This window comes from Lagopus leucura, unplaced genomic scaffold (assembly GCF_019238085.1).
Source record: "Lagopus leucura isolate 7727_CA_CO unplaced genomic scaffold, USGS_WTPT01 Super-Scaffold_73, whole genome shotgun sequence".
In the NCBI taxonomy this organism is placed as follows: domain Eukaryota; kingdom Metazoa; phylum Chordata; class Aves; order Galliformes; family Phasianidae; genus Lagopus; species Lagopus leucura.
The window spans coordinates 74,024,287-74,052,106 of NW_024962252.1; the positions used below are offsets into that span (position 1 = coordinate 74,024,287).

General features: G+C 36.1%; 1 protein-coding gene across 1 annotated transcript in view; it reads right to left on the reverse strand.

Annotated features, from left to right (window-relative positions):
• Positions 1-358: 358 nt before the first annotated feature.
• The window catches only part of BTBD9 (BTB domain containing 9), a 111,847-nt gene continuing 84,385 nt past the window's right edge, over positions 359-27,820 (reverse strand). The window contains exons 10-12 of the mRNA XM_042884972.1: positions 27,034-27,141; positions 11,677-11,755; positions 359-7,263 (exon numbers count right to left, since the gene is read on the reverse strand). Coding sequence (XP_042740906.1) covers positions 7,069-7,263; positions 11,677-11,755; positions 27,034-27,141 — 382 coding nt within the window. The 3' untranslated portion in view covers positions 359-7,068. The remainder of the gene's footprint in view (positions 7,264-11,676; positions 11,756-27,033; positions 27,142-27,820) is intronic.

The following is a 27,820-nucleotide window of genomic DNA, read 5'->3' on the forward strand; positions in this document are numbered from 1 at the left end:
CGAACATAATCATAGAGTTATAAACTACCACCAGCTGAGAAAGAGGAGCACTGATAGGAATGAGTGGAAAAAGTTCATTAAAATGGAACTTCTGTTTGGCCTGATTCATAATATTTAACTTACAATATTTGAAGGAACAATAGCAACCACCACTCCACAAAGAAAACCAATATAATGAAATTGAGCAAAGCAGGAAGGAAAGAAAATTTTGCAATATAACAGAGAAAGTTAATAGACATGGGCACTGAATTGTGAAGCACTGCTATATTTCTCACAAAGAGCCCACATGCTCAGGGTAATATTTGAATCTACAAGCAGCCAAAACAAGTATTCTGAAAAGTTGCAGATTCCTTCAAGGTTCACTTTTGATGATGCAGTTTATTGAGAAAACAACACTTATATACAACTGGAACATTGAGCAATGAACAACCAACAAATTGAACATATGTGAACATCACAATGAACAAGAAACACAATTATATTTGATTTAAATTAGATAAGCCCACGCAAAGCCTGACCTACTACTTAAATCAACAGAAAATCTCTCAACTGATTTTTCTCTTAAGGAAAACAGAGTTCAGATTATTAAAGTAGAAATTTGAAAACAGCTAGTATTTTCCATATCCATAGACAGTCAAATTAAAGCTCACTATCTCTTAACAGATTAACAGTAATTGACTTTTAAATCTGATGTGAATGAACTGGGACTAGGTTACTGAATCCTGTATATAACAAAAAAAGGTGTAAATTTAAATAAAATAAATTTAAATACTTAATATATCCCAGATTAGAGAAAGTTCCAGGAAACAATGCAGCAACAGCAATATGATTCCAGATAGAGAGAAAACAAAAAGGAGAAACAGGCAGACTGGGGGAATCCTGTAGGAAAAAGTAAGAGCTGTGAGGACAGGAGACAAGCAGAAGTAGCTCAGACTACAGGAATCAGACCTTCATGTTACTCTTCCCATTAAAATGAATAAAATCTTGCTGCATTACATTCTCTTCATCAGTTCATCATCCACATTCAGTTAAACTAGATTCCTTGCCAAAATTCACAACACCAAGGAAAAAAAAAAAAAAAGAAAAAAAAAGAAAAAGGCATGTAAAAACACTTTTTTGCCAAGTCACTTCAACTTGTGAAACAGATGCATGCATGCAACTATATAACAGCCTTTCTACAGCCTTTGTCCTCACAACTCCAGCTATAGAAGATGCTGATAAACAATTCAGGGGACAAATCATGCTTCAAAAACTCAATATAACTTTTCATTAAAGACAAAAGTTCTTGATGTCAATTGTTAAACTTATTTATTGGATTCTAGGTACTAATCATAAACCACCTAGCAATGATAGCTCAGGAGTGCAGAGACATGGGATGTAGAACAAAAGCAACACAGAAAATGAATTATTTCTGGTACATGTGCAAATTCCTTACTTTCTCTCCAGAAAGAATCTGCAGCCACTACTGTTCACTTGAATTGCATGGCACAGAGTTTTAGAGGTGCAAACCCTCATCTCAACAATAATACAGCCCAACTTAAGATATTTCAAGGCCAGCTGGTACCGTTTGGACATACAGCATTTGTTGTAAAACAGTGTTGCAAACTGCTTAATACAGGCAGCTGTAGAGATGTATCTGCCAGCCTGCAGGAGTCAATGAGTAACTGTGAAAGTTGTGAAAAACCAGCTTACCTTCTTCTAACAGAATGGATATGCCAAGATGCTAAACACAAAAGAGATGAGTAGAAGATCTGACAAAGAAATGTACTTACACTGCACTAACAGTGTAGCTCTCCATCCATTACAAAAGCTCAGGGCCTTAAGCAGCAGGAGGCACTGGGGAGGCAGATTTATACCTAAGCAGACAGAAGTCACCACTCCTTCAGATTTTTAGCTATGATAATCTAAACTCCGATGGGATTTATGTAACAAATCAATTATTCTTTTTTATTTTTGAACATTTACCTATGCTATTCTATTCGGCTGGAAGGAACGGGAAAAGAAAAACTCTGATTTCCTGATGGGCTGATAATATCTACTACCAGGGCATATTACTTAACTGGTTGTTCACTTATTTCCACCGTTTTTATTTTTATCATAGTAATCAAATACACACAGTGTTAGAAAATCTAGTCAATCTATGTGTAAGTACCAGATACTTGCATTTTCCTCATATTATACTACATTATGTTAATCTGCGCTTTGTTTCTGTAATAAAACCATTTCCAAAGACAAACTGACTCAAATTCTGTCATGGACTCTTGGTGTGACTTCTGCATTACCCCAGACAACACTGCAATAAAGCTCATGAATGGACTTTGAGAAGTCTGTTGGTGGTTTTGAGCAGTTAGCAAAATTTAAATGTAGGCACACTCTGTAAAGAGCACAAGTCACATGGAAGGCACCTAGGAGCAACATGTCTGTGTTCACTGGACTGCGTAAATGTCTTTGAGATAAGCATTTGATTTGCTCTCTTTTATTCACTACAGCCAGATCACCAATTCCTAACAACTTCGGCCAAACCAGCTTTGGACCTGCTCACCCATACCTTACTTAGACATTTGCACACGTTAAGCAACCGTAACAGTGATTTCACATCCTGCCACACCACAGAATATGAACATTTCACCCAGTTTTTCCTCAGTTTAGGAGTTTTAGGAACCTATTCTAAATTCAAGCTAAATGATAAGCTCCATTTAACACATATACGAATATGGTATTCTGATTAAAATTGGTATGTGGGATGTGAATACAGTATTCCATTAAAAATTTGACCCAGTACTTTTATTACCTGTATCCTGTACAAAACCTGTGGAGCTTCTACATGTAATTTAACTAGTACAACTGCTGGGAACCAGTTCAGAGACAGCTGAGGATTCTAACCTGAACACATCATCAAGAGAAGGGAAAGGGAGCCAGGCCTCAAGAATTCTGGGATCCACAGAGTACTATCTTCTAAGCAGTTTTATCCTCTAGCAACTGCTACAACAACATACAGGCCTAAATGTCTACTCTTAAATACTCCATTAAATACCACTGGCTCTGGTATTTGCTGACTGCTCCAGCCACAACAACAAATTACCAATGCTTTCATTTGCAAATTTGATGGTAAGTCATCACCTGTCAAAATAGAAACCAACAAACATTTTCTTAGGGGAAAAACAATGTATAGCTTTTCTACTTCCTCTGAAATCACAGCTGAATTCTGATTCCATATCAAGGGTCTCTGGGTGGGTGACAGTGTATAAGCAGAATGATCATGGAACAATCAGACAAAAATGCCTTCTGATCTTCACACTGACTTCAGTGTACAAAGCATGTGAGTAGACATTCACATGCATTTGGCTAGGAAACTTAATTTAGTTAAAGTAAAAAAACTACTGATATCATTTGCTTTCTTTTCTCTCATGGAAATCAAGTCAGGTAATAAACTGAAGATTCTCTGATTTGTTGTTATGATTAGTAAAGATGAAGAAGCATTAAGTTCATTTCAACTTTTCAGCAATGATGAAAAACACAGAGCTCCACCATAAACTGTCATATTGAACAAGCAAAACAGATTTGCATGGAAAAAGGATTAAATGGAGCTGTAAAGGAAGGAAAGTGCAATGAAAAACAGTTACTTTCCTAAGAACACTGGGCAATTCTTCCTCTCTGCTGTCTTTCATGTAATTCTTGGATTAATTTCTCTCATTGCCATTCCTGTTGTCATTCAAACTTGTTTTAGAGCTTGTTTGAAAGTAGAGCTGCACAATTTTGCTTACTTTAGAAATTTACAAATACTGAATTTACACTTGCTGAAGTTAATTTTTGGCCACAGATTTCTGTGAATAAAAATCTTTAAAATTCACTTGGAACTAGTTCATTAAATAAAGAGAATTTAGAAACTACATAGGAGTTGGCCCTAAGTCTGAATTCAATCAATGGAATAAAAATAAGAGAAAAAGAGGACAAGGGAATTTAAAGATAGTGATAACTACAGCTGAAGTACTAACTAGACAAAATGGTTCAGTGTTGGCAATATAGTTAATTCTGTTGTCTAGAAAGCTGACAACAGGTCTATCTTAGAGTTTCTGACAAGAATGCAATGAACAGGTGGTCGGTTCTGCTCAACCTCTGTTGTAATTAAAGAAAGTGATCATGTAGTTTGAATAATTACAGTCTCATGACTCAGTTAAACCCTGATGCTTACAAGTGCCCTGATATTAAGCCATAACAGCACAATTCATTTCCACTGCAAGAAAAAAAAAAAACACTAGATTTTAGAAGAACATTCAAGAGCTTCATCTCATATTAGGAGTTAATAAATGCAGAGAATACTTAGCATGAGAACACTCACACAAAAGCACAGGTCAGTCCTGTGTGATATCATCCTTTGCCAGTAGTAATATTTTGCTGGCACTGTGTTTAAGGCAGAGACCTATACTAGGCCACAAAGATTTTGGGGGTGTTTGAGGGTGGATAATGTTAGAAGAACAAGCACAGTTCAGGTCCCTTAGACACTATTTCTTTGAATAAAAAGGTAGAAATTGTTAAGTTGTGGAAGGGATAAAGACCTTAAGAAAAGACAGTGCTATACTGGCTTTTGTTTTGAATGATTTTTGGGGTGGGAATTGTTATTTCTATAGGACCTGATTCTTTTTGCTTTGAGATTCTCTCTTATCTTTTCATTAAGATTCTTGGCAGAGGACTAATGTCATGGGAAACAGACATTTTTCTTCAACAGTGAGTCATAGAACAAGATCAAAAAGAATCTGCAATAGCGTATGGTCTGTAAGGCTTATTAGTATCCAAAAAATTAATTGTGCTCATCAAAGATTACAAACTGAAAATCCTGTTCTTTCTCTGAGCGCCTAAACTCAGAACATCTGGCACAAACTTCTTTTTCTTGTTCTTTTTTTTTTTTTATTTATTTTTTAAATTAAATATTTTCTATAGCAGTGACTAACAGCTAGGTTACATCCCTTGCGTGTCCACAACTTGAAAAAGTACATTTGTTTGATCAAACTGCAGAGAAATATAATCACTGACACGAAAGGTCTTAACTACCAAAGACAAGACATGCTCCATTCATCTCAGTAAGTTCCTGCATGGACTACAACTACAATCTTTGTACTTTTACTTCTCAAAAGAAAAAAAAATCCAACTTTTTGGACCTACACTTACACAAAACAATTGCATCCCCAGTAGCTAGTCTCAACTCTATCATGCTCCAAAGGTTTCTGAGCCATAACGTAATCGGCAGCCAAGGCTGGGTGCTGGCTCATAAGCAAGATCCTGCCTCAGAACTCAAGGCTAAATGAGGCGGCCGTGGCATGTATTAAAAATGATAGACAATGAAGTTGCATGCATCTTCACTGACACACATCACAAGACAGATGACAACAGTGGGAAGGGATGGGACAGCATGCAAATGTCAGTACTCAGAAGTAATTTGGCAATGAAAAATACTGTAATATTCTTGATGAAGTCTAGTCAATTTTATGGGAAACAACAAAGAGAAAGCATTTCTCCTATGGTGTTTCTACTGATTCATTGCTGCCATTTGTTGTATTTCTTCCAGTTTTAAGCACAACCAGCACACAGCAGGGAAATTTTTTCAGATTACATATTGTGATAAATTAGCATACTATTTGCTATATTGATATGTAGCTCATTTTATCACTATGGTAATGCAAAGGAAAACCATATTTATCCTATACTAGCTTTGTTTTCTTCTGACAAGGCTATTTGTCACCACAGGAAATTCCATGTTCATAAAACTGGATAGCTGACATTTCCAGCATATGCTTTGAGAGGAATAACAATCCTCCTAATCAATTTTGCCAATTACATCAGTGTTTGTCATAATACCAAAACACTTCTTCACATGCTGAAAGACCAACAAGGAGCTTTTCCAAGTCACCTGGATCTGGAAAGCGAGAGGTTGCATTCTCATTAATGTGTAAACACATCGAATAAGTGAAGTAATAAGCAATTTAATCCAGACATGGATGGATAATTAATTCTGTGATGTAAAATGAGAGCCAGATCCCTTACAATTCAGTGTAAAAAGCATAACACTATGAAGACTATGAGAAAGTTTATGTGGCCCTTAAATTCAGATCCAGGCTGAGCATATCCATAAAGCATAATTTCTTGAATTAAAATAGCTTTCTGCAACTTCTTTCTTTTGTATTCTGAACAACTGCTTGTCAGTGACCAGATGAATTTTCACTTTCTAGACCAAAAATTTTTGACGATCTCTTGCAAGTTGTCTTAGAAATATGAGTGAAATTTAAGTAATCACCTTCATGAGTGAAAAATAAGCTTTTCTCAAGATAGAAGTTTGATTTCAAAATTTTCCTTTTGACTATAAGAAATGACAATTTTGTGCTTTGAAAAGCCGACTAGGGTCAAGATTAATACAGCATCCATTAATTAGTTTGTTGATATCATAAAGGCTTTTCTTGACATCCCACTGATGAATGAGGGAATTTGCATCTCAGCAGGTAAACATGTTTGATATTTCCTTAATCTACTGCACAGCATTTGCTGCAGCCAAAAATAAGAGAGAAAGCAGGATGCAGAGTTAAAACAATTTTTGAAGGAGATTACTAGTTACAAAGGAATATGAATGAAGGATAACTTTCAAAAATAACACATATTCTGTACTGATGTGTTCCATAAACATTTTCTTTGCTAATGGAAGCCTTCAAGGAACAAATAGTTATTTCATATGCCTTCCATTCTGCTCAAGTCATGTTAGATTTTCATTGTAGCTCTGCCTTTTATTTTCTTCTGTTCTCCTTGCCTTGGTTAGATTAGAGAGGTAGGGTGTTAATGGGGTACTTGATGAAGATTGAAGGCCTATTTTCTCCCCCTTTGGAGACCAGCCTGATTTGAACAAATTGAGAAGAGTGAAGCAGTCTCTTCATGTCCTTGGGAAAAGCCTTTGCCATTTCAGCATTACAAGACATGGTCCCCTTTCTTCACAGTGAAGAAGAAAGAAAAGGTGCCAGCACAAGAAGGTTCTGAATAATTTTATATAACGTCAGTGGGGCAGCAAAAGCTCCCTTTCAATCTCCTTTATGGTTGGTGAGCATGCGAACGCAAGGTGGATCCAGGAGGGGAATGCAAAGAACTAGTGCTTGCAGCTCGAACAGGACGAGAAACAAGCTGCTGTTCACCAGTCCCCACCTCTGTCGTTGCCACTTCCTTACAACCCTCATCCTTGTGGGTACCACTTTGTGCAGGGCACTCAAAATGCACACAGTGAAACACCTGGAGAGAACAAAAAAGGAAGATAAACAATTAAATGCTGGCAAAAGCATGATCAAAGTAAGATGAAATCTATATGCAAGTATGCAGGCCAGATCAGTGCAAAAGCACTGATAAGAATAAAATAAGAATGCCTCAACATGAGCTCACAACCATTATTCCATGTGACAGCAATGTTACAAGGTGATACAAGTTATAAGAGTGGAGCAAGAGAAGGCCTACAAATTATACAAACTGTTACATATGACACTGAAAATCAGAAAGATGGTTCTAAGGCAGAAAGAGATAGTTGTGATTTTTCCTTTGCCAAACAACATAAATATTTAATACACGCTATTGGAAAACAACAACAATTACATTAATTGTTTTATACATCTAATATGATTTAAGTGCATCTCCAAAAGACTGCTATTCACACACACTAGAAATGGAATTTAAATCGTTAGCAATATGATCCTATTTCAAGATTGCCCACTTCTGTAACAACAACGGTAGCTCTACAGATGTTTTATGTAGTTATGTAGAAATGTATTCAAGACTGCTCAAGGAAACTGTTACTGAAGCAGATGGAATGTGTCCTTTATTACAGTGATCAGTTTTGGAGGCTTCAAACAATACCTGGACCACTATCATTGATCTTATACGTAGCTGATGTCTAAAGCTCTTCTCACAAAGAAGTGCAATTGCTTCTAATCCTAACTGCTCTTTCCCAGGCCTTGTCAAGTTAAAATGGACAAAATCAAATACCATAAACAAAACATAGGTATACTACATATTCATAGAGGAATACACAGTATTATATTTTTTATCTTTTCTTTAATACAACTGAAAATCCTATTACTCTTTTTGTCCATCCTTGCACAAGTGCATATTGAGCAGACATCTGCAATGACATGTCTGCTATAGCCCCTGGGTCTTTTCTGAGAAGGTAGCTAGCTAATTCAAATTCTAACAGCATGAATGAAATGAACAAAAAAACCAAAAACCAAAAAAAAACCATTCACAGTCACTGGCTTTTTTTTTTTTTTTAAATCTCCGTCATATTTTCTTGTTCCTTTCAAGGTAGAAATTCCTTCAGATTTTATGTAGATACACCGTGATGTATGTTCATATTTCCATATATATGTACCTATGTTCACATAAAGATGCACTGCCACCTCTCTATCTGCACCATTGCCACATGTGCAAGGAACGGAAAAACGGCTTTTTCTCTGCATTTCTTCTGGTGATTTTTTTCTAAAGTCAAACTAATGTCTACAGTGGCGTGAGTTCCCTCCATCTGCTACTGCTCTTAAGAAGCCAATTTTTGTGTTCAGTTCCATTTCTTGAGAAGCCACTTTTACATTCATTGCTCTCCTTTGCTTTTTAAAGTAACAGCCATTGACATTTTTCCAGCCATACTTATCAGTATCAGTATTTTTAGAAGAGAACAATATATCTCATCATCGTATCTCTTTAATACATAGCTTTCCTTGAAAGGCAGTACACTCTAAAGAAATGAATGGGTATCTATGAGTTAGAAATTCCTTATCTTAAGGAATCTTAAGGTATCTTAAACCAACAAGGTTTCTCAGCGGAAGTTTCACTTCCTATAGTATGTTAGTAAACTAACTGTAAAGTTTACTAAAAGTAAACTAATTTAGTAAACTGAAATTTACCTGATACTAGTCTATAACATCTGAAGTGACTAATTCTTACATTACAACTTTTCTTGTTACCACTCTTTCACACTAAATTCTCAGCATCTGGCAAATGTTACTAACTCTGAGAATTCACAACATCATTTTCAGTTACTCTGTCACTTTAACATATGCAAATAACAGCTTGTGAAAGAATCAGATAGACCTCATGTACTTCAGTTTTGGAATTATGTATTTAAGCCCAGTACTCTTGAAACAAAAAATCTGGTATGATTTTCTCTATAAAAGCTGAGATCACACTTCAGTATCATTCTCTAATTAGTAGCATGTTAAGTTCACCTGGAGATTTGAAGGAAGGTTTGACAGACAAAGCAAGCACATATAAGCTGGTGCAGTAATTTGTTAGACAAGGCTTTCCCATTAGCAATTAGATGCTTTTTCCAGGTCAGTACTACTTGGAAGGAATAACAAGAGAAAGCGTATATAGTCAGTTAGAAGCATCAGATGACCTGCCTGACAAATGGTAAAAAAAGGCCAAGAAAAAATTATTTTATTTATGAAGGTGGTGTATCTGTAAGCTCAAGAAAAATAGTTACATTTTTATCATGCTGTAAAATACAAAAGAAATTTACTAGGTCAAGTAAATCTATGAGCATCCTATCTTTCAACACATAGAAAATATGGTGAATGAAAGATGAGTTTAAAAAATGAAAACATTTACAAAACTGAGAAATCTTGTGGTTTTTTGTGCTTGCTTTTGTGCTTGTAGCTTCAAAAATCAGATTGTGCCTCAAAGTTAAGAGGTATGCTGTGGCAGTGTACTGACACCACAAGTAGGTAATACTTTCCTACTTGTTACAGTTAAACTTGTGATGAGAACACGCTGCCATTGACATCTTTTGTTTAAAATGAAAATGGTTTGCCATAACATACCACTTGCTGTGGGCAAATAATTCTGGAAATGCTTACAGTCCTATGGAAGTGACTAGCAAGACTATCCACTCCAGAACAAACTGAAACTTTCATTACAATGCTGTTATTTAAACTAGATTTATGAAAAATATCTTGCTGCATACTTTGGACTTTATGACAAAATATTATACATTATTTGCTTAATATATATATATCAAAGGAGTATAATATGGTAGTCTGTGAAAGCTAAGAATGTTCTTTTTAGAAGCTCTAGGAGCAATAAACTGTCTAAGAATTAAAATAAATTAGCATGGGGCACTGTTCTTAAAGACAAAAGGACTTAGAATGGCAATGCATTTATAGTTTCACCAAACCTTTGCATGAATAGGCATAACCTCAACTTCCACATGCTGATCTTCAGTGTAGTTATACAGTTCCATCTATCAGTAATTAAACAAAATATTAAATGTCTTGTAAATGTAAACAGATTTGTAATTAGAATTATGTTTAGAAGTCCATATGCCCATTACTTTTCAGGGCTATCTTTAAGAATTAAAAGCTGGAAGTAGTGTTTCTTGTAGGCTGATTTTCGAAGTTTAGTCAACATGTCTCATATTCTCTTTTAATGAAGATTTAGAAATCACAGGGATTGGCATGAGAGCAAATAGGACTGCCTATACTGATCAGTAATGGAAAAGGCCTTTTTCATGCACATGTTACAAACCCAGAGGCAGTTTCTGATTCTGTATTTCTGAGTACTCACTGATGAAGACTGAACTGTCCTCCGTAAGAGGCAGTCCTTATGAAAATTAAAATATAATTGATATTTTTGGTTCAATTTAATGGTCAGCTTCTTTCCAATTGTCTACTGAAAGCTAATGTTGACATCTCATTGTACAAACAATGCTGACAACTCATTCAATGCTAAGAACTAGACCCTCTTACACTAAATATCAGAATGATTGAAGGTGGAAGGGATCCCTGGAGGTCATCTGATCCAATCCTAATTAGTAATCACTAATAATCACAAATCACTAATAAGGGTAGAACTGACAAGCTCTAACATCACTACCTATGGTTCACTGTAAAGGGTGAAAGTACAATGTCCTGTGGGTGTAGTATGCAGAAGGACATAGAAGGAGCTGTCAGTGCCTCTAGTGTTTTGTTACATAAGGTCCTGATGTTGCAAAGACATATACATGTTCTTAAATATACAGACAGTAAATTGTTCCACTGAAATCAAAGAGAATGATATTGCACTTGGTTGTCACAAGACATTTTTTCTGTGTAAGATGAATAGAAGAAATCCCTTCAGCCATTGTTGGCTAACTGATTTACCAAATATGAAAGTAGTTATAAGAGAAACTTTTACAAATAAGATTTTCTTATGAAGAATGACATTTTTCTTGCTTTTGATTCATTAAGAAGATAATACAAAAGCAATAAAACCAAGTAATCAGAAACTATGCACCTTTCTCTAGTTCACTACAATGCTGTTTTTATCAGTCATCAAAATAAGGAATTATTTAAATATTAACCAAACCTGACAGAAATGCTTGTTTGCACAATGTACAGGTCAAAACCTGAAACACACTGATGGTACTTTGTCTGTAAAACACATCAAACCAAAATTATCTTCCATTCTAGCAACAACCTTACGAGTCTGTAGAGTGCAGAAATACGATAACACCATTCACTAATATTTAAATACAGAAAGCACTCGTTTTCATTCTGCTAGATTTCTGGAGCAAAAAGAAGTAAGAAAAAAAGTTCTCTTTAGAGGGTATTATTAATTTCATTGCAAGATACCAAAAATCATATAATTAAATATTCAAGACTATAAGTTGTATTAGCAAATCCTTACCTCATTAGCTGTGTTCTGAGTTCCAACTATTCTGATAAAAGATGCAGGCTGTTTATCAAAAGTGATTGTTTGCCAGGATCTACAAAAAAAAAAAAAAAAATTCAGAAAGACAGACAAATATTACATATGGTCACCACAGCTTGCAGTGAAGTACAGAGGGAGTTCATCCAAATGACAGTACATAATCACTTAAAGGGGCAAACAGAGAAACACTCTGTAGCACCTGAATTTCCAACGCAATTTGTTCATTCTTATTTTTAAGTGCCTTGTCTCTGCTTCTGTGTATTCATACGCAGTTTATATTACTATAACCTCCATGCAGGAATAATATTCATAGTACTACAAACAAGAGAGAAGACAAAAGTAGATGCCTCTTTAACTACTCATGAAAAATTTCAATCGTGAAAGCTCAGTTAAAGAAAATTACAGCTGTAGGAAAAACAAACCACCACCCCAACTCATTCTGTAAGTGGAGCAGAGTGGGGGGCCCAGTCTTCCAAGTGACCTAATGCATTCTTCTCAGCTCAGACTGTGAGGATTTCTCCATCTCACCCTCCCAGAGCTAGAGTGTAGCTTTGTCTCTAAAAGCTTCATTGGGAACACTATACCCTTCCTGCTTCATTTGTACTCTTCTGGATTTGGGTGAGGTACAACACGTTACAAGGAGCTTCATGAATGGCTGGCAAAGGACATCACTGCCAATCACACCTTTGTGCTCACAGAACACACTGACAGTAAAACAGAAAAATTAAAAAGGTCACAGGAGTTAGAGGCTCCTATGCCAGTTTTCCATTGTGGCCGATAAGTGTTTTAACACAATAGAATTTATATTACCTTTTTACTCACAAAACGTGAAAGGTAGGTACAGAATACAACTTTTCAGCTAGACTTTACCATAGAAGGCTTTAGAGATAAAATGTCATTAAGACTAACCAGATTAACTCACCAAACAGGATAAGCATTGGATGAAATTATACTGAAAGTGTCCAAAATACCTTTAGAAATGTTCACAGAAGAAATAAAGGACTCATAACAGAACTGGAACAAAACACTTCTCACTATCAGTAAGTAGAGTGAACAAAGTCATGCAGCATTAACAGCTCTGTTGCTCAGTATGTGTTGTGTGCTGGAAACTTACCCTGGCAGAAAGCTATCATCTCATTGACACAAAAATGACGTTTCTGGGTCTGATTTAGTCTACTACTAGGTTTACAACTCCTGTCAGGTTATATTTGCTTAAAGAAGACTGTGAGCCTGATTAAGACCTAATTTCATGTAGTTTACTAGTATTACTGCATGAAGTAATGGATGTGATTACAGCTGCTCATCGTAATAGAAACATGAGGTCTGAATCAGTCCTTGGAGGTAGAGCTATTACCTATCTGCATTTCACAATTTATTTATAATCCTTAATTGGCTATGTTCTCCTTCAAGCTGTTTCTTCAAGCCCTAAATGAAATAGAAAATGCAAATAGAGGGTTAACATAGAATGACAGGATGGCCTGGATTGAAAATGACCACAATGATCATCTAGTTTCAAACCCCCTGCTATGTGCAGGGTCACCAACCACTAAACCAGGCTGCCCAGAGCCACATCCATCCTGGCCTTGAATGCCTCCAGGGATGGGGCATCCACATCTTCCTTGAGCAACTTGTTCCAGTGCTTCACCACCCTCTGTGTGGAAAAACTTCCTCCCTTGTTCTAATGTAAACCTCCCCAGTTCTGTTGACTGCCCCAAGATCTGAAAAGTTGCCATGATCTAAGAATTTTTTTTTTTCCCCTTAACAGGAGAAGATTTTACTTGAGTTTTCTTCTCATTTTAGTCTACTACAGCCAGTCAGCTAACCTTCACTGGCAAGTGTAGATGTGACAATTAGACAATTGCAACATTATTTCTCTTAACAAGTATTCCCACAGTTAGCACAATGCATATGCTTTTACATTTATTGATGTGAACTTTAATGAGAAAAGTGATGATGTTAAAAATCAGATCTCTCCATCCAGTGATCTGTAAAATACTAGTAACTGTTCTATACAAAAAGGGTTCTGAATCACAGGAAAGTTCTTGAGAACAGCTTATACTTTCCTAGCCTTTAAGATAGAATGTATTTTTTTGTAGAACTTCTGAGGACTGGTTAAAAAAGACTGCCAGATGATAGCAAGAAGGATTGAGAGAAAGGCCATAGCAGATTCTTTCAGAACGCTCATCTAGATCAGCAACTCCAGGAATCTCTTAAGTTCTTCCACTTCCCTTCCTTTCTCCTGTACTGCTGTTATTTGGATTGGATTATAATTACCCTTTCAATAATTCCAAAACATGTTATAAAATATAAAAAAACTGAAGAATTTTTGAAAAAGAATGTGAGATTTGAATTGAGTTAGGGTTTTCAGTAAATTTAGTCCTAAGAATATTTACTATTTTATTATGTCCATTATGTTCCCTTCCCACTGGGGGAAAAAAAGCCTGAAATGTTAAAATTATACACCGCTTGCAGAAGAGTTATTAAGATTCAAGAATACTGCCACCAGAGAATTAGCACTTGATGAGATGATGAGAACATCAGGTCTCTTAATTTATTCCCTTAGCAAAAAGAAAAAAGCATAGTAGAAAACAAGAAAAACTGATTTGGAAAAAGTAACTTTAGAAATAAGGAAGATCAACCTTCATCACTAAAATGCTGCAACAATTTTGACTATAACAGAGCACTTGAGAACATCATAGAAGAACCACATAGAATCACAGAATCACAAGGTTGGAAAGGACCTACAAGATCATCTAGTCCAACTGTCTTCTCATTACCACTGCTACCACAAGCACTAACCCATCTCTCGTAGCTCCTCATCCAGGCGCCTCTTGAACACTGCCAGGGACGGCGACTCCACCACCTCCCTGGGCAGCCATTCCAGTGCCTGACCACCCTTTGAGAGAAAAAGTTCTTCCTTATGTCCAACCTAAACCTCCTCTGATACAACTTATGGCCATTTCCTCAGGTAACATTGATATATACAAGGGAATATCTCTCCAATACAAGTATAATTATGCAGTAGAAAGATAATTTATGCAGTGTAACTATCTATACCCGTATGGGAAGACAGATAACTGAGCCATAACAACCATCTTCAGTGGCATTCCTCAATTAAACAAAGGACATCCTTAGCAAACCTTCAGTTTCTTTTTAATTTTCTTATTTTACCGCAAGTTACACTTTTAACATAAGAATTTCTCCACAGAATTTTTATTTTGTAAATGTTTAGTCAAGCCATGAATATTTGTTTATTTCCTTTCCTCACGAGAAATAATACATTTATTCTCATAATTCCTTTTACAAAAATTTCCAGCAAATTCAATGAATATCTCTGGTGTTGATGCATTCATATGTCACTATATTCAAGGAACAGCAGCATTAAACCTTATCTAAAGCATCTCTATTTTTGGTCTGGGATTAAATACTTCTGTAAAATAAGAGCCATTTCTTCACCTTGGCTCCCCTATGCCAAGAAAACAAACCTTTCAAGCTAATGACAGTGCTTTCCCATTAAGTGACATTGCCACCTTTGGACTTCCTGTATTTGTGTATTCTTTATTAGTGATTAGTGATTTTTCAGTGTTTAGCTTTTTTAAATATTCAGGGAGTGTAGATGGTTTCTTTTTTTCTGCTTTCATACCCACCTTGGTGGCTGATTCTTTTGGGATTTGCACTTCAATCTACAGCAGTCTTGGTCATCACCTCTAAGATAACACTAGGAACTATCAGTGTACTCAGACTCGTACCAGGGTCCTCAAGATGAAATGCATCACTTTGGTTTGGCCAGCAAAGGTCTCCTGATAAAGTAGCTCAATTTTCCAAAAGAAATTAGCCTTGCTACAGCTCCACGGTGTTTTATTTAACACTCTACATCTCACCTCTGCCACCCAGCTTCTAACTCTCTTGTTCTGTCTGACTCCCCTAAGGAGATGCAGTAATTGATGATTAGCATTCCTAAGCCATGCTTGCATCCTGTGAGCCTGTCATATTTAATTACATTTTAACTATATTCGTCTTCTATAATAGACTGAACATAATTTAGATAATTATCTTTTGCTCTCTTACTCTCTGACTCTGCCCATCTTACTTAGAACTCCTTGCAATGAAAATCACTTTCTCTGCTCAAAGATATAAACAGACTCTTGGGCAAAATGCTTTCATCTCTCCAACAGCTGTCACTGAAAACACGATGGTTCTGTGCATCCCACAACCTATTCACTATATTCTATTCTCAGCAAGAAGAAAATCATTAGAAACCCCTCTACTTTCATGTTTTTTTTTCCTTTCTCTTTATTAGCCTATTGCAAGAAGAATGCAAGAAAAACTGATGTCCATGTAAATTATAATAATAGCTTGCCATTGCTTAAGCTATCTATAGCTTTAAAATTGCAATTCACCTCTTCAAGAATTTAATGGCTTTTCTCAGCATTTAAAATTCTTGCCTAGTTATCTCCATGAAAAACTGATATCTTTCTAGAGATTTATTACATAGAATGGGATATAAATAGTGACTCATCCCATTTATTTTCTCCTCTTCCAGAAGGAACAAATTAAGAAAGAAGTGGAAGCTTATCTTTTATTGAGATTTTCTAATGATCCACTGGCATTACAAAAATACTGCCGTACTGTGGGATCACCGGAGCAGCACTGATTATAGCTGAAACCAAGTTCAGGCTAAAGGCATAAGAGCAAAGAGAAAGATATTACTTGTAACCAGAATTCATCAAGATGTAATAACCATATCATATGCATTTCCTGGCTTGCCTTGGGTTAACTATGTGGGTTTTGAGAGTGCACGCTGCAGCTCTTCCTTTTCCAAAGTGTCATACAACCTCCATTTTTTGTTCCTCCCTCCAAAAATAAGCAAAAGAGTTGAAAGAACAAGCAGAAATGAACAACAGTTGAAAAATTTCAACTTTCAATAAGTAACCTCCATTTTGCTTTCCAATACTTGCCTGCGCGTGTCTTATTCTGTCAGTGACAAAACACACCTCAGGTTATTTGGATGTGGAATACTTCAGTGATGACTACAACTTTTAGCTGAAATCCAGTACTCATTGTGATGAATGAGGACACATTTGTAAAAGGAGATGAAAGGAAAAGGAAAGAGTAGTTGTGTTGACTTTCCATAGATCAGTCTGATGATTGCACTGAAAACAAGACAGCAAGCAAGTAACTACCACACAAAACTGCCAAATAAAAAGCTGTGTACACGAGTAAGCAACCAACAGAGACAGGAAAAGCACTGTAGTACATACTGCATGGTAAGTATTACATTTCCTGCTCTATTAACAAATAATATATTTGCCTCTGTTGTGGAGCATCTAACAGTACAGGTAAATGCTCTAAAAATGCTATAACATTATTGCAATACAGACTTATCTTTATAAAATAAGATCTACAGCTACCTCATAAATTGCCAATAAAAAAACATGGTTTCCATTATAACAGTACTAAACAATAAAGCAAAATAAAACTATTCCTGCTAAAGCTGTCATTAAACAGCATATTAATTCAGAGTGCCAAAGCCATAAATCACAGAAGTCAGTCACACTTGGTGCTCAGCCACTTCCTTTTCATTCTGTTTTCCAAGTCACTAATGGGGAGAGAGAAAGCAGAAGAAATGCACTGTGAAGACTGAAAGGTCCTCTGCGTTTTAGTTTTTAACTTACATACAAACTAAGTGCAGTTCTACATATTATCTTTGTCAACTCAAACCTGAGCCCTAAAACTGGGTTTCCATGTATTCCATCATGACAGAATACTCACAAACTAAGGATGCAAGGTAGAAGCTTGAAGTAACAGCTTGCCTTCTGCATCTCTCTTAGAAACAGGGCCAAAACTTACCAAATAATAATGCACTACTTCTACATATGTTATAGTCCACTGAAGGGATAGCAAACATATCTTATTCAGTCTACTGAGGAAAAAATATAGAACACCGAGGACTGGCAGTACTAATCGCAGAAGTAATGAAAATGGCTAAGGGAAATATAATGAGCCCAGAATAAATGTAAGAATATTAGAAACTAAATATCTGTCACAGTGCTCATTACATGATCGCTTTTATATATATAATATATATAATGCCACCTGCCTTGGTAAAAATTCCCTCAGAAGTTTTTATTCTAAACATAATTCCTACAAGGAGGAGACATAATTTGGAAATAATCTGAAGAAAATGTATGGATATTTCTGTAGTTATGATTGGTCCTTCCCACTGCAATGACAAATTCTGACAAAATACCTGTACATAGTTGTAGATCTTATACCTCTAATAACAGTTTACTGAAGTACTAAAAACCTTTTATTGTATATGATTTATTGTAGAAAATTCAAGCTTGATAAAGCAGATTAAAAATTCTGATGTAAAATATATTTAATGAAGTCTATATTTCTGAATTACTTAACAAACTCCTAGTACAAGACTGCTTTATAGCTCTGCTTTTGCAGCTTCAGTGCTTACAACCTGCTATCTTAGAAACAATATTACATGAAATGACATTAAAAAACAGTGAAATTAAGCAACAGTAAAGCTAAAAGTGGGTACTACTTTTCAAATATATCCACATTCCAATACAGGCATCCAATTACACTTCTGTATTGCACAGGCAGTTACTCACTGATTTAGCTTGCTTTGACATTTTGGACATTTTAATAGGATTTTTTTCTGTATTTCTAGAAACATAATTTATATTCTAAAATCTTACAAAAAATGAAATTATTAGCAAATTGCTGCCAAATGTCTGACAGAATGCCACAAGCCAAAATTCTATGCTGTGTCATGAATGAGCCATGTGTTTTCTACGCCTACATCCTGAGGCTGTGGACTTGAGCATCTTGACCTACAAGTCCATTTTATTTACAAACTTTCCTGTATCATAGCACAAGCAAAAGACAAGCATGCACAGTCCTAGAGGTTGAACTGCTTTCATTGTGTTCACTCATTACCAGTATTTATTGCTTCTGATGTTCATTTAGATAGCAAAGATAATGAACAGCCACCCAACACATGAACATAACCAGTCATACAACTAGTGGGCTGCTTTTAACTGGAAGGACTTCTTACCCTGTAATCCTAGAACAGTTTGTAAGCTACTGTTCACACAAATTGAATAGTTGATTAACAGCAAATACATACAAATATTTTTAGGGGTAGGAGACAGAATCACGCTCTCTATTAATCAGTTCCTTTGTAGCATGTAACGTAACACTGTATTTATCACTCTTCTCTCTTGCATTCCCTTGTGCACCACTTCATGCACCACTCATAAAAATTTCACATTTACAGCAACTGCCCTTCTATTATTGTTGATAACATCTAATTGACATGTCAAACCTCCATGGAATGCAGTAAATTGAACCACAGCCTCTAACAAGAACGAAACAGTGAAAAAAGTAAATCAGCATCAGCGCCTTCTCATAACAGCAATAGAAACATACAGAGGTTTGCTAATGGAAGGCAGGAAAACTATAGCCCTTTATCCTACCAAACTGAATTATCTATTAACCTCACGGTCAGAAAACAAAGCCTGCTGACTTCAGACTCAAACTAGCATGGGCTGCCTAGAAAAAAAAAAATGTAAATACATCCATGACTGCAATAATTTTAGCGATGAAACCGAAGTGAATTACATAAAAACAGCAAATGCAACTTTTGTTTCTGTTATTGTGTTGTAGAACAGAGACAATGTAACTGCGCTCCTTTCTGGTTCTGATAAAACCAAATTTAGCACATTCTTCCCAAGTCAGTACCTTAATACTGAAGTATACAGAGTAGAATAAATTAGGTAAAATTAACAAGCATCATTTTAAAAACAGAATAAATGATGAAAGAGCATGAAGTAAAGTCAGGCAAAATTGTTGAAACAGCACATAAAGTTAAAGGAAACAGGCAGAATGACTTTATAAATATAGCTGAGGTGTATTAAAACTCATTAAGAAAAAAAAAAGTGGTTTACAGAGATACAAGCCAAATAATGGGATGAAATTAGGTGACACAATGTTCAGTAGTGGCATTGACAAAAAGAAAATTCTCACTTGGGAACTCAGTGTAAAGTGCAAAATGCAGAAGGGAATCAAACAGATGGAGTGTTATCCTAAAAACCACACCACATCCACAAACTACAGAAATTCCCAAAGGATGAATCCAAAGATATAACAGTTTTTCCATTTTGTGATTCATGGATACAATTTGCCCTGGTAAAAATACTACTGTGAATAAATCAATGGCTTAAAACCGCATGTATCTTTACACAGGATACTTGTAATGCTTAAGACTACACTTGTTTTGTCCACCATAAGAAAATGTTGACTTTTCCAAGTATTAATGAAATTAGATCTCAAATATCAACAACCTAATTAGGGCAGATCCTTAGAAATAAAAGCAGAATGTCACATTTAGCATAAGATGCAATGACATCTGTCTGGCCTCCTGACTATACAGGGAGATGTCAGCACTTGCTATATTTAATGACTTTGCCTGCAAGAAAGGGAGACTGCAGACAGAATAGTAATTCAGCATCTTGTTCATGAACTTTTGGGCATCTCTGTTTATTGGGTTGTTAGATGACCTTATGCAATAATCAATATCAAAGTAAACAAACACATCTGCAAAACAACATGTAAGTATTAGGCATCCCTTTTCAATCTCAAGCAGAAAAATGGGCCAGTTTCACAGGAGATCTATTACTTGCATGACTTTTTGTAGTAATATTGATTCATAAAGGCGCTGAGAGTGTGCATGTACATGCATTCAGCTATAAGCATACAAACGTAGACATTTTCAAAAGAGAGAATATGTTCTGCCTCAGTGAGTACAATCCAATGTACTGCCACAGTGCATATGGAAGGATCCTCCTATAGGATAAAAAAACAGGCACTGCTGATACTATGGGTATTATTGGGTATCAGTTGTATTCCCTCAGGCAGAACTGAGCTAACATCCAAACTGACATCAGTAATACTGTGATGTTTTCTTCATTGTCCTCACAGTAATGCGCTGAGAACATGGCAGTCCCATGAATAGCAGAGCAAAGCAAAAAAAGCCATACAACCTTAAATGCATGGAGTGCATGCAGAGCTGCAGCAAAAGAAGCACATGGTAAAGCATTCAAAAGAGGCATATGCTGAAGTTAGGACCACCTTGCTACTCTTTTCAAGGCTTATTTAATGATCTGAAAACTTTCTTGTGATCCTGCATCTCTGTTAAGAAACGTAACTTGAAAAAAACTAGACCTTTCTTAATCAGACTAGACTCAGCTAAAACAAAGGCCAACAAATTAAGTGCTAGAAGCAGTATTTATACACGTTGGAGTGCCTCCTGATGTTCTGAAATTGTATACAACTCTGGTTTCTGTCTGTGAAATCTTATTTTTTATGCTTAATAACGCAAGTCTTATTTTTTCTTTTGCTTTATGAGCAAAAAATACGAGCATATAAACACCAAGTAAAATATGTACTTAATGCCTCGATTGGCTCAATAATTACACAAAATGACCCTTTATATCTGCCTGACTTGCTTCAGCAGGCATTACTAGCAGCATAATGAACAGATTAATGAGAACCCTCAGTTCATTTCTTCGAAGTGCAACTTGAAATTGAGCTTAACAATGTAGCACTTTCCTAGACATCCTGCTTAACTATATTTCATCTTTGTATCATATGAACATGTCTGCACAAAGTTCTGCAACTCCGGAGAAAACATTTCGATTACCTAGAGTTGCTATGAAATTAGCATCACATAAAATACTGATGAACTGTGGTTGAAGTATATTCTGTTTGACATAAGAGGTACAAGAACATTTTCACTATGAAATTAACTCCACGTAAAGCAGGATGAGCTGTGGTTGAAATACACTGTTAACGTAGCAGATACAAGAACATCTCTTTTCATCCCGTTCCACACTGCTACTTGGCAACTCAGGTGTGAGGCAGAATGAAGGATTATACAAAATTGAGACTTTTTTTTTCTCAGTTTAGGTATGACAGGATAATACATGCATGACAGACTAACAGGAAACAACAGAAAAAAACTTAGCTTATGGAGAGCTGGAAAGGCAAAACAGCTGAGAAGTGCTCAAGAGGTTTTATGATGGGACAAAACAGTCATATGAAAGTGGTTAAGGAGAAAACAGTGGTTGGAAGTGGATGCAAGTAAAATACTGCAGTGGGGATCATAGACTGCACTGTAGGAATCGGAGGAGAACAGGAGTTAAAAACTGCTGCTTGTGCTCACGTATGAGGAACTACATATAACACAGAATCATAGAATGGCTTGGGCTGGAAGGAACCTCAAGGATCATCGAGCTGTGAGTATGTAACACATACTGCGTGCAGTTATGAACAAGGGTATTCACACTCTTCAAATATTACCTCTACAGCAAAAGAAATGTTTACGTCATGATAGATATTACAAAGATTTCACAGATGTACACACAGGAAAAAAAGAATGAGCAAAATTGAGTTTGCCACTAATACTAGGCAAACAAGAACTATTTTCTTAGTCTGTGCTCTTAAACAACACGGAAAACTCTATTATGCATTCAAAAAGCTGTTTAGAACAGTTAAATTCAAAAGGTGTTTTTAGCCTCAGATCTCTCCAGTGTGTTCTCCAGCTGTGATTTGTTATCAAAGGAAATAAGCAGTGTCTGAAAACTGGAGATGCTTAAGGGACATTGGTTTGACAAAAATCTGAAACACTGGACAAAGTTGAAAATTATTCTTGAAAAAATCCCTGAGGATAGTTAAAGAAAAATAAATCTGTTAATGAATCTTGTGTCAGTGCCTCAAAGGGGCATCACATGGAAGTATTCCACATAGAAACTATTAAAAAAAAAATTGAGGGGAACTCATTTCAGAATTTAGAAATTGAAATACTTATTGCATAAGATAATAAACAATGGAAATATGAAATTAAGTTTGGAAGCTTTTAAGCATCTATCATAACAACAGTATACTTTGCATATCAAATAGCAAAAGAGTTCAGAAAAAAAACCTGACATAATGCAGTATGTTATAAAACTTCTGAAAATAAAGTCATACCCTCCACAAAGAAAATGATAAATCTGTCTCTGAACTACCATATAGACAGTTAATATCAATTGCTATAGAACTGCTCATAAATAAACAATGTTGGAGTATTAGATTTCTTTTTCTCCTACCGGGCAACTGAACATAACACATCTGCTATCATGGATCAGATCCATTTCACAGTAAATACTCATGAGAACATTCAAAATGATACTCAGTTGATAACCTTCACGACATCCTGTTGCATATTTGTCTTTACAGGGCTTCCTTTATCAAAAGAACATTAGCTTTGAGGCCTGACGTCCAATGACCTTTAGATCTTGTTTTTCATTTGACTTTCAGCCTTTTTATTAGCAAATTTTTCTAACAAGTGCATGTCTCTACTGTCCAACACTAACACACTCAAGCCAGCTTATCATACATGTCTTAAAAAGTAGAATGAGACAATGACTGTTTTTTATTGCTGTCATACTGGGTTGAGAAAAGCAGTTTACTGTGGAAATCTACACTGAGAATTTTAAAACTGACAATTACACAGCCACTATGCATTAACTGGCACTCACTTAGGGGAGGTAAGCAAGCTTCCCTGTGAAGGTAACAAACATACAGCTCCTGTCTTCAGCCTTTTAAAACTGTGAGAGATAAGGAGGTTAGGAATACTCTGGCAGATTCTACCTTTGAGCACTGAACTATTAATTTACACAAAATACTACATTAAAAAATACTATTAAAACAATGCAAAGCAGCATACTGAGAGTTTATAGGGAAACTTCATAGTTCAGTAGACTGCCAAAATCAATACATGCTTTTTAAGCTGAATTCAATTTAATTTTCTCATTGTTTTGTTTGCCACGTGCTGATCATCAAAGATGTGCACTGAAATCTGAGCCTCTATGGGTCATCCAACCCCTTAGAATCACTCAGGTTGGAAAAGACCTTAAAGATCAAGTCCAACCACGACCTAACCATACTACCCTAACAACCATCTGCTAAATCGTGTCCCTGAGCACCACATCCAAACGGATTTTAAACACAACCAGGGATGGTGACTCAACCACTTCCCTGGGGAGCCTATTCCAGTGCCTAACAACCCTTTCTGTAAAGAAGTTTGTCCTGATATCCAACCTAAACTTACCCTGGCGCGACTTGAGGCCATTTCCTCTTGTCCTGTCACCTGTCACCCTTGTGCCTGAGATGCAGCAAAATGATTTGGCGATCTCACAAAACGCTTGCAAGGCTATGCACTAATGAATGACTTCAGCAAAAGATTTTAACTCCACTGAAAGATTATGCAGACAAAGCCAGGCGGCAAAGAGCAAAGCAAACAGCTCTTATCCATGTGTCTTTGAAGAGAGAAAGAGCGAATGGAGAATATAAAAAGTAAATTTTTTCATTGCATGTATTCCATCTCTTTGAATGTGGGCCCCTGTGAAGTTTTAACTCTCTCTACTTTCATTTGCTACTGCAGCAGCAGCAAGTTATTTGTTGAGAGCCTGCTGAAGGATATTTAACACAACTGTAATGCAAGGAAGAGTAAGCGCGGGATTTCAGGGCACCATCACCTACCTAGAATTCCCTCACATACCTAAAATCTATAAAAGAAACAGAGATAATCTGAGGTAGACTTTTTGGAACCTGTTGGCGTTTCAGTCTCACAAAAAATACAAATATAACGTTATTTTGTAACAGCTGGCTTGTTGCTCTGCAAAGCAGTCAAGCAGACAGTCTAAGTCCCACACAAGGACTTATCTCTTGGATGTCTTTTTTTTTTTTTTTTTAATAGCAAAGTTGCATAAGCCTAAGTAATTACAATTTTTATACTTTTAAGGGCTGGGATGTTCCAGTTTTTATTAAAAAAGTAGGATTTAGCTGAGACAAACCACTGTTAGAACCTGAACAGACTTTGTTTTTTGCAGAATAGACAAATGTTGCATTCATAAATATATGTAGGCTGAGGAGATGAGGGTACTGTTAATTCCATCCTATTATGCCGTAGTCTAATTAAGGCAAATTGCTAAATGTGGGAATTTTAACTGGCTACCTAAACCCCAGGCTGAGTCAGGCACTGCACACAAGTTTGGCTCTCACCTATCCTTGAGAAATTCTTGAATTGCTTGAGTCTTTAAAAGACATTTTGAGGAAAAAATCTCTCTTTTGGAGCTGTGCTGTTTGCATGATATACCTATAGTAAAGGAAGGACAAAGACAGAAAGACCAGCATGCTGGATCTGAAAGTCCCATATGAAGTAAGATACCTGTACTCTGCTCATCAGGCTACAGAACATTTCATACAAAATCTCAGTCCAGAACACTTTAGATAAAGTAGCTTAGATAAGAAATTTAAAACTCCGCACTAGAGAAAAAAATATTTTTCATACATCAGGAGTACCTTCTTCATTACCTGATAATAGTAAACCACACAAACTGCACCATCTCTGCCTTACTGTAGCATTATTTAATTTTCTCACTTTCAACTTGCTTCAAGATTTATTTTTAAACTCCCAACTACAGAAACAAAATTAAAAACACAGATCCATACATATTCCTATAAGAGACTGGTTCAATTTTCTCTTATCATTAAAATGTTTCCCTCACTGTACTGAAACCTTGCCCAACAAGTGAGGGACTTGATTCAGTGCATGAGTCACTGACTTGTAAGTCTTCTGTTCTTTAGAACCAGGTCTTGTACTTACTGAGAACAAGTAGTTAGAGGCAGTGTTGAACACTATAAATCTGCAGACTTTAAATTTAAGACTGTCATTTCATAAGGTGGATATATGTCTGTCAGAGTAAGCTAGTGAAAATGCAATTTTCTAATTCACACGATAATAGTTCCTGAAGCTTTGAGAACTTCCAGAGCAGTTATGTTTTGAGCCAGTACTTTGAAGTATATCATGAAGGACAGCCACCTTTAGTTCAGGAGTGCACTGATTTTTGTCCAAGGTTAAGGGTTTCAAAAACATGTTTTGAACACAGTGAAAAGATACTTGAACTAGGATGTCAACCAGCAATTCAATCCACATTGCCCAAATGCTTCTTTTGATTGTCCTAGACTATTAGTAACAAAACGTAAAAGAACAGCACAAAGCATTGTGACTTTTTTCTGGTTTCAGCTTCCCAGCGCTACCACTGCTGGGGCAAACAGGATGACGATGTTTTTTTTCCATTAAATTGAGATGTCTTTGAGCATGATTACAATTCTGTCTCCAGCCAAGATTTCTGCTCACCACTACCAGGGCTCCTTCACAGGCAGTGAAAGCATCTGTCAATTTCTTCTTCACCAACACCCCTAAAACTACATTGTAACTGCATGGAACGTAAATTTCAGCAATTGTGTATCAGCAGTGTTGCAACTTGGCACAAGCACAGGACGGGTGAGATCTGTCCCCATATTAGCTAATAATTTCAGTTTTGCCCCATGAAAAAGAGAAAATGTGTCTTCTGGAAAACTACACAAGAGGGGAAAGAAGAAAGGAAATAAGTTTTTTCAAAGTCTGAACCTCCCTAAGGATCATCATAAGAACCATTCAGGAGATTGTATACTACCAACATTCACTGAATGCTGAGCACACCTGACTTTGGATATGTAGCATGGATAGTTTTGCAGCATATCTTTTAATTCCAGCTGGAATTAGAAATATCAAATTGTTTAGGGTGACTATCAACACTGAATAATTTTTCCACATTAGATTTTTATCAGTGGACTCAATAATTACAGAAAGGCCAATGGAGAGTATACATCTGGAGAGCATTCATACTTGAATTCTTCTGGTTGAAGTATACAAACAAAAATGAAAGGGTTTTGTTGTCAGTTTTCCTTTGTTTTTATCTTTTTAAGAAGCATGGTTTTCTTTCCTATGGAAGGGTCCTGTTCAAAAGCAGAGGTTCTGTCTTCTATGCATTGACCTCATCATCACCACAGAGAAGACGTTAAGCTTAGAGAAATGAGTTCAGTGGTTGACTTGTTATGGTTTGGGCCCTACTCTCATTTCTTCCACTCCTTTCAACTCTGTACAAGGCATTTTGTGTGCTTTGGTAGGGGCAAAATGCATAGTACTCATCTATCTCTTCACAGATTCTGGTTTGAAAGTCTAGATATTTAGCCAGATATGATGCTACAACTTTGTGATGTTGTATTTGAACAGTCTGGAATTAGTTATCCACAGGCTATATAACCATCATTCCTTTCATAGTTGAGATGTCATCTATGTAAAGATAGAAAAAAAAGAAAAAAAAGAAAAAAGGAAAACCATTTTTCAGTTCTGCTTTATGCAAATACATGGGAAAAAATCAAACTCACTTGCAGGAAACCTTTGTGCAATCAGCCACCATGGTCCATTGCTGCTGATTTGTTGAAACCTCTATGTAGTAGCTGTAGCTTCGATCATCACAGTCCCAAAGCAGTAACCTAAGTATGAAGAAGCAGTTGAGTATAAGTAAAACAAATGCCAAACCAAGATGCTTACTTATGTTTCCTAGTCCTGTACTTCTGCCTCTTAATCCTTTTTATATTAATTTTATATTAATATGTCTCCAATGCTCAGGAAGGTCTTTACTGTTATTGCCATCTCAATGTTATCTCTATACTTATTATCCTAAGGCCAGTAACTGACTTAAAATAATCATCTTACTAACACTATTCTATGACATTCACCCAATTACTTCTAATTTATTTGAAAGTCAGTAAATGAACTAATCTATTTGGCAAGTGGCATTGCCTCCTTTAAACCTTAGTCAAAGATCTTTTTTCAAAGGTCATTTAAAATGGGAAAGATAAAAAGATACTGCTGACTAAGAGGATTACACTGTCTTCTTAACTAGATTTTTCTTTTTTCTTTTTTTTTTTTTTTGTAAATATGTAAGAATGTTTTTTTTTAAAAGGCAAGTAAGAAAAATGGGAAGTCTCAGTTCTAATTTATCATAATATATATTAGGAAGGAAGCATGGAATTCTTGAGAAAATTGCTAAGGAAAAAGGAGAAAGAAAAAAGAAAGAGGTCTCAAAGGACCCATTCCATATGCATCCTCACAAACGTGCATCTCTTCAGGAAGTGGCTAAATGTTACAGCAGAATATCCCAAGTTGGAA